The 8,366-nt window shown below is 32.2% G+C and overlaps 1 protein-coding gene across 1 annotated transcript; it reads right to left on the bottom strand.

Moving 5' to 3' along the window:
- Positions 1 to 6,087: 6,087 nt before the first annotated feature.
- Positions 6,088 to 7,977, bottom strand: LOC139482753 (complement C1q tumor necrosis factor-related protein 3-like). The gene is made up of 3 exons (XM_071266822.1): positions 7,941 to 7,977; positions 6,982 to 7,132; positions 6,088 to 6,519 (listed from the first exon to the last, which is right to left on the bottom strand). Exons 1-3 carry the CDS (start codon positions 7,944 to 7,946, stop codon positions 6,119 to 6,121), a joined length of 558 nt encoding a protein of 185 aa, XP_071122923.1. The 5' UTR covers positions 7,947 to 7,977; the 3' UTR covers positions 6,088 to 6,118.
- Positions 7,978 to 8,366: the final 389 nt, after the last annotated feature.

Below are 8,366 nucleotides of genomic sequence, written 5' to 3'. Positions count from 1 at the left end.
GATAACAAATCCGGCAAATAGTCTAATTCGGTAGGTCACATTCATGAAAGGGAAGGGGATTGTAGTTACGACGTAAGGAACATATCCGATATCATTTGTGAAACGGTTATTCAATAACGGTCAACCAACTCGTGATGGCGTCCGTAAAATTTACGAAGGGATGATTTCAACTTCACCATTTGGAATTCTTGGTTTAATAGCTTCCTTGTGAGCAGCAACTCTCTATCAAGAAAATCATGATAGGAAATGCAAGCACGGGAATATCGTATCAATTGGGAAATATATACCCCGTATGCAGGTGCTGCTGGAATGTTGCTACTTAGAAATGGAAAGTTCACAATTTAAAGGTTAAAACATCTCTTTTGTCGTAAAGTTTTGTTTTCAACTAACGCTCATTGTCAATTTCTAGATGTAAGTCAAGATATGAGGCCGACTTAACTGTATCTGTAGTATCCTTTATCTCTAGCTCGATTAGATAGATGCGTTCCACATAGTCACCAAATTTTGAATTATAATTCTTTCTATGCGTTTAACACATACTTATGTCCATCGATTTTAAGATTATAAAATCATTATATCTGGTCTCGCAGTAAGTTATTGATATATAATAATTCATTATTGCCAATAATATGCAAATGTGAAAAAATATATCTGCGATTTCATCGTATATATTAAATCAGGGAAAACCCTTTGTGTAAACATTCAAATATGACCCCTAAAAAGTAATATGCATCGACTTTTTGAGGACTTTGTGAATTACTTTGGAGTTTTATTGTATTCCCTTTAACTAAAAGCAAAAACACAGCATTTAAATAGTTGTTCTTCATATCAATGCAACCGTCTTGGGGGACAAACTAGTAACACAAAAGCAAACAAATGAGAAACATAAAAAAACAAAACAGTCTATCAAACACAGCATATAAAAACTAAAGACTGAACAACAGATAACTAAGGAAAAAAAAAACGAAAATTGAACATTTTATTCGTTTTTCGAACGACGAGTATAAACTATTAAAGTAATAAACTGTAAAATATAAAAAAGAAGATGTGGTATGATTGCCAATGAGACAACTATCCACAAAAGATCAAAATGACACAGACATTAACAACTATAGGTCACCGTACGACCTTCAATAATGAGCAAAGCCCATACCGCATAGTCAGCTACAAAAGGCCCCGATAAGAAAAAAAGATTGTTTTTTGTGTTTATGGAAAAGGTTAATAATTATAAACGAAACATGTATAAATCAAAGTTTGAATAGAATAATGTCTCACAATATAGAGTTTTTGCAGTATATATCTTGTTTCATTTTCAATCAAAATTTAATCTTACGCATAAGTTTTGTATGTACAATGCAGCTTTGTTCGTTATTATAAGTGTTAAACATATCTTTCAAATTCACCTGATGAATTTTCGAAATAATGACCGAAACATCATATTTACTAATACCACTTTGTTTTTACATGTATAAAGTAAAATCACAAAAATACTAAACACCTAGTATCTCTCAGTGTTTTATATTATAACTAAATTTCCAGTTTCCACAAAAAAATGACTTAAGAAGCAACAGTTATTTACCGATGTTATATCTCATAAATCGAATCAAATCAAGCTAAAAAGAAACAACAAAAATTGAGGGAACCGCATAAGCTCTTAAGAGAGACGAGACGCAACATAGTATCTCTTGCTATGCAATAATCGCCCGGCATGAAAATTCACACCCCCACTAATGAAATGTCTTAATATCTAAGACCGCTAAAATATGTAGGGAGTTGAGACACAGACTATAGTGTTGGTCAACCAATTCGGGATGGCAACTGTAATACACGTTGGATGGTACAGGTCAACAAATTGTACCATTGGAAATACCGACTGTTGTTTGCAATATTAAGGTCAAAAGTCAAAGGCCTTAATGTTACCGCAAAATCGGTTTCTACACTTTATTTCAAAGATACAGTTTTAAATTGTAGTAAATTTTGGCACTTTACCGACCGTGGCAAAATAATTTCAACATAATGCATACTAGTAAATGAAACGAGTTCATTCTCAATTTGAGAATGAGTTCTTCAGAATGCTAGAATGGAATATCAAAAAAGCGCTAAAAAGGCAGCAATAATCATCTATGATCAGTTATCGGCGAACAGATATATTAAAATCGTCATGGCGCTTTTAATCCCATTCGTGTTGCACTAACTTTGTGCTGTTTTTATCTCTAAATCCGTTGTTTCGTGTAAAGAGACTGCTAAGTTAACTCTTTGAGGAACCCGTAAGTGACCTATATAGCTATGACAAGGCCATAAATCAAACGCTATCCGATTTTTTTTCAGTGCAGTAGAAATATTTAGTGGTAAATCAGTGGTTAAGCATATTGCAGTTCCTATACTTTTACCATTTTGTTTAAACTAGTTCCATTCCTGAATGTGAATGAAATATTTCCCTCTGAAGGTTAATCAGTCATTTATTCCTAATATGCAAAACCTTTGGTTATTGTTACTAATCAAACCAGATAACTCTACTAGGAACATAGCTAGAATAAGAGGCATTGTATTTTACAATGACAGAATCATGTTTATCGCACTAACTTCTAACTTCGTATTTGTTTTGCATAGATTGACTGATAAATGTTTAACGCCACTTTCATCACTCTTGTGATATTTTTTGGCAGTCAGTTTTTGATGGCGGACGAAACCGAAATGCTCTCAAGGAACCATCGGTCTACGGCAGGAAAACTGTCATTTTTCGAATCAGTATAGGTTTATCAAAATCTTGATAAAGGAAAGACAACCCAGAATGCAATTGAAATCAAATTGAAATGGTTAAAGTTGACTTTAATCTTTTTATTTACACATTCAGCCAAACAATTTATTACTGTTATAGAAGTAATTTGTTTGTATCTCTAAATAAGAACTTGTGTGGGTGTCCACAAGTTCCAATCAATTAATCATTAATTTATTTATGTGAAGCATTTGTTAACAAACGACAAAATGTATGACTGCAAACATTTCTTAGGTTCTTGATAAATACTGATATGTATCCCATATTTCCGTAGTAATGACTAAGTTATTGTTTTTCTAAATGAGATTATCTAACAATTTACATTCTTCGGTAATCTATAAGTAGATAATGCAGTGTAAACAAATAGATTCGATATATTTAGCCTTTAATGTGCAGATAGTCTATTCTGATAATAAAAGTGCAGCTGCATTTTGAAACGAAAAAGATAAAGGTTTGTACGGAAAATGAAATATTCGTGTATTGTCATCGACTAGTGGCCGCCAACTATGATTAAAACCGGACTAAGCTAGCTATCAGAAGTTATCAAGTACAGATACACAAACATTGTATATCTATAGTCTGATATTAACTAACAGTTAAGTGCCGCTGCATTTTATAAATAACAGGGTGCAATAAGTCATCATGTGTTTGTGCAAAAAGAGGTAGACAGACGGATCGTGAGGGATTTCATTTTTTTTGGTTATCTCCATAGATAATTACAACTTCACAATGCAAGATATAAAGATTTAGTGGGGAAGCGTCAGCAAATCAACATTTTGTTCAAACATTTTTATTGTTGAAGTCTATTTTTACGTCCAAATATTTGGTGTTGTTTTTCTACTCTTTCTCTTTTGCACTTGTTCGTGTTTTACGTTTCTTGTCACTTTGCACTTGTTCGTGTTTTACGTTTCTTGTCACTTTTGCATTTTTTCGGTTTTGTTGTTTTTCAATTTTGCACTTGTTCGTGTTTTTGGTTGCTAATAATTTTTGCGTTTGTTTTCATTCTGTTAGCGTCACTGATGAGTCTCTTGAAGACGAAACGCGCGTCTGGCGTATATGCAAAATTTAGTCCTGATATCTAAGATGAGTGTATTTTTAATCACATCTTAATTCTGCCTAAACATTAAACTTTGGTAATAGGAACATATGAAAATGTAAATGACTTGTATTAATGTTCATCAATTTTTAACTCTTAAGATGTGATTTTTGTTGTCCTATATAATTATCCTGATTTTTATTTTGTATGATTCCTGTTATCCCGTTTATGAGTTTATTTTTATCAATTTATAACACATTTTGAGTTTTATCTTATATATCTATTAGTCCCGTCAGTGGTGATAGTATTTAAGAATTGAACGCTTCTTTTTGTAACTTCATGGGGTGTAAAAGCGTTGACCAAAGTACATTTTGTTAGCTAAAAATGTGCTCACGGGCAACGCTTTTACAACCCCATGAAGTTACAAAAAGAAGCATTCAATACTTATAATTACATATTTTTTAGCTAGGATTATGAAAACACGAATTTTATCATTTTTAAAAATATAATTCACCTGTGTACTTTATTGTGGGACCTCGTGTTACCATGAATGATAAGTTGTATTGTGAAATGCAATTGCTTAAGGAATTACACGTGGTTTACAGTTAGCCAATCAGAATAACGTATTTTAATGAAACGTACATCTAATGTAATTATTATTGTATAAACTTTTAACACATCGCTTCTGTAAACAAAAAGTAGGAGTCATTTGAGAACCAGCTTACAGACAGTTACAGCTACATGTTGGTGGTAACTTCACGATTTGTAACATATCTTTCCAAAAAATAAACCATGCATTGTGCTATGCGATTGTACGAAAGGTTAAACTTTCGCTGCATGCCACAATCATAGATGTTTTACAGAAATTGTTTTATTTGTAACAGAGTTACAGATCTTTGTTAAGAATTAAAAGATTCTATTTTGTATAACCAGGTTTTATTTTACAATAACTTTTTATGATTGTTTACTGTAAAGATTGATAAGATAACCGCATTGATAATTGCATTTCATATTTCAAAATAATAAGGATGACACGAAGTAAAAAATATGATAACTGAAAAGAATTCATCTAACGGTTTGATTGTGAAATTAAGTTGCTAAATGAGTTTTATTTGCTAACTGATTTAAAATGTTATACCGACGTCTTGTCGATAGAATGACAATAGACAAAGGTCCAATCGAGAGGAACAGATTCAGCTTATTGACCAGTAATCCATATTTTTTGTCTGCCAAACTTTGCAAATCTTTCATAACATGCAACGCTTTGTTTGACAAATATTAATACGTCTATAGTGTGAAAACACGATGACACAACACTATACGTCTTTGATAAATGTAGAATAAAAAAACTTAAATATAATAGTTTGGGGGGATTTGCTGCACGTTTTTTTTTGTTTGTTTTTTTTTTTTTATCCAAAATCGATTTTACATGTATCCATATTAATCAATCATTTTTTTCAAATTAAGTTAAGAGTTTAGATGGTGACCACGTTGATTACTACAGTTTGTCCTTTAATTAATGTTGGATATTGTTTTTGCTTTGAAAGACAGAAAAACACATTTAATGCAATTATTTTCGAACCAAAATCCTTTGAGGCCTGTGCGTAGTAATATTGAAATCACACATTCAGTTGAAGACGGGTTCGCAGAAAAGAATCTCGAAACGTTAACAATAATACATGTCTCAAAGTAATTAAATATTTTTTAAATAAATTTGTAACGAAACAATTACGAAAAACAAATATAACAAACATGTACCAACGTCAACCAATGAAATGCAGGCTCTTGACTTGGGATAGGCACATGTTGAATCTTGCAGGATAAAACATCATGGAAGATACCAACCCTCAACGTACCTGGGACATTGGTGTGACGGTACGACAATCGAACAAACAATGCAAAACAATACAAGATAACAACAAATATCAAAAACAGCAAAAAAACCCTCAATTATTACTTTATTGGTATGATGAAGACTTCACAAAGGGGGTATTCAAAAGATTGAGAATTAGCAAATTATCTTGTATAACCGCATGCTAAATATATAATGTACGGATCACGTGTCACTGAATTTGGACGGATCTTCGGTATATTTCGCCTCTTGCCCATGTTGTTGTTTGTTTTTAATTAACTTACATGTACGATTTTGTTATCTGCTTCCTCTTTTCGTTTTGCCTTTGTTATAAGTAAACTAGTCCCGGGCTTTGCATACATTTAACAATAAACATAAACAATTTAAAAATAATTACCCCAAAACTTTTGATTATAACAATAATTCATATTGAAATGGATTTATTGATTTAAATTTAAATTTCGAATCCATTGAATGAAGTCCATTCCCCGGCATAGCAGTTTCCTCCACCAGTTCGTTCCATTCTTATCCAAATTTTGTCATGTTTCTTCAAAGAAAGGACACCCGACTGTGTTGATGAATGGTTCCATTTACTACCTTCATTCCAAGTATGATTTGCTAACCCAACAGGATTACCATTGTGCACAAGTTCAGTAGGACAGCTTCCACCAGCGTTTGTATACATTGTCCAGGAAAAGTAAAATGTACCATCACGTGGGCTGGTGAACACGCCGGTTGTTTTATCATATGCATCTCCAGTGTTTGTTATAACGGTACCAAATATAATTTTTGTATGCTGTGTTCCCTTTGACAGATGTTTGTGTAACTTGGCTGAGAAAGCTGACTTCACACGATCTATTGAAAGATAAACAGTGAAACATTAAACAAGTAAATTCATATCAAAATGTTGATGAATTAAATGAATGGTATTGTAAAGTTCTGTGCTCAAGGAATTAGATTACTCATGATATTGGCATTTCATACAGGAAATACACATCAGTTCTATTCTTGGAACAACATTTCTCCGCATGCATGACGTGTACTATTTGGTTAAGTTAATCTTAATGACCATTCTTTAATTATTTTTTACTTTTGATCCTGTTTTTAAATGTTACCATTTGACTTTGTGTTGCACAGCGCAATTCTATATTTAAAGAACAAAGTAAATACTTAGAGTTTACTGGACTACCCGGTATCTGCAAATTGTTATAGCATATCAGTTTGCTAGTTTATAACAGTTTAATATACCATATGAGGTTTGTCTTGACATGCATTAACCCGCTTGTTACAATGTATTGATAAATAAAAATATCTTACCGCTTGTTTCACTTCCGCATTCATCAGGATTCATGAGATTAAACTGGTATTTTATACTCCTCATCAATTTGTTGTTACTGCAACAATCCTTTGATTGAGCAGGAGACCAGAACAAAGGAAACAACACAAGAAACATCACGTATGTGAAACACTGGAATTAAGAATAATATTACCTGTAGCTTTTCTTAAAAATACTGTATTTCAAAGTAAAAAAAATATCAGTTGTCAATTCATATGTTTCGTCATCACTTAACTAAAACAATTTCGTCAGTGTTCGCTACTGCGTTGATAATCACGAGCTTTGGTCCTTGTTTGGAAATGAATTCTACGATTAAAATGGATTTTTTCTTTTAAAGTGCCTAAATTCGTTAACTGTAAAAATAGTATTATTATAAAAAAGTGATCGCTGATTTTCCGTTAAATGAAATCCTTACAAAGGAAAATATTTATTACATTGTATATTTGTTTGTGAAAATGTCAATAATTAATAAAGCAACTGAATTAGTGAGAGAGATTTACGACCGTAACGTCAACTATTATACAGGATGGTTGTCATCGCAAATATATTCGCCAAAAATGTTTCCGATAAATACTAAAATTCCATATTCCATAGAATTCAAGGCAAAAAACTATCTAAATGTTTACAGTTTCCAAAAACAGACATCAGATGGCGAGACAGAGGCAGCAACATAAGGAAAAAAATGAACTCAAAACAACAGACATGGGAATGGCAAACTTCTCTGTCAATTGTTTGGCTTTTGGTTACAAGCAGTCATTGCCATGAACACCGCAATTAATAAGGACAAAGCATTTGTAAAGTCCGCCTGTATTGAACAAAAAAGTTTTCTATCACAATACATTTCAACGTTACATATGCACCATCTTACAATTAATAAACAAACATTGTGACAATAAGATTTGTATTTCATAACGCTGTGAACAAATAAATATAATGTTACCTTCATATTGTTGATTTTGTTATTATTTTGATGTGTGCCGAAAACATATTTGCATTAATGTACATTTACATTTATATACTTGGTATTACATGCAATCCAGTAATTACATGTAATTGAATATGACATGTCATGTTATCGATGAATATGATACATTTTGTATGTCACATATGATGTATTGATCATACAATTCAAACCTTTTTTTAAAAGTCAGTCGTAATCACAATCAGGTTCACTTTTCTTCGAAAGTGACCTAATGAATTCCTGAAGCACCTGGTTGTACTTACATGAGAAACACGATATGTGCCACATGTAAAGCAGGATATGCTTACCCTTCCGAAGTACCTGACACCACCTACCTTTTTAGTTTGGCGGTGTTCATGTTGCTCAGTTTTTGCTTTCGATATATTGTGTTATGTTTATTGTTGT

This window comes from Mytilus edulis, chromosome 7, assembly GCF_963676685.1.
Source record: "Mytilus edulis chromosome 7, xbMytEdul2.2, whole genome shotgun sequence".
Taxonomy (NCBI): Eukaryota; Metazoa; Mollusca; class Bivalvia; order Mytilida; family Mytilidae; genus Mytilus; species Mytilus edulis.
The sequence above is the reverse complement of the archived record's forward strand: the minus strand, read 5'-3'. Positions and strand labels throughout refer to the sequence as shown.

Coding starts and splice junctions, on each gene's coding strand:
- LOC139482753 (XM_071266822.1), bottom strand. Junction 6,520..6,981: donor ATGCGGAAGTGAAACAAGCG/GTAAGATATTTT, acceptor ATCTTTCAATAG/ATCGTGTGAAGTCAGCTTTC.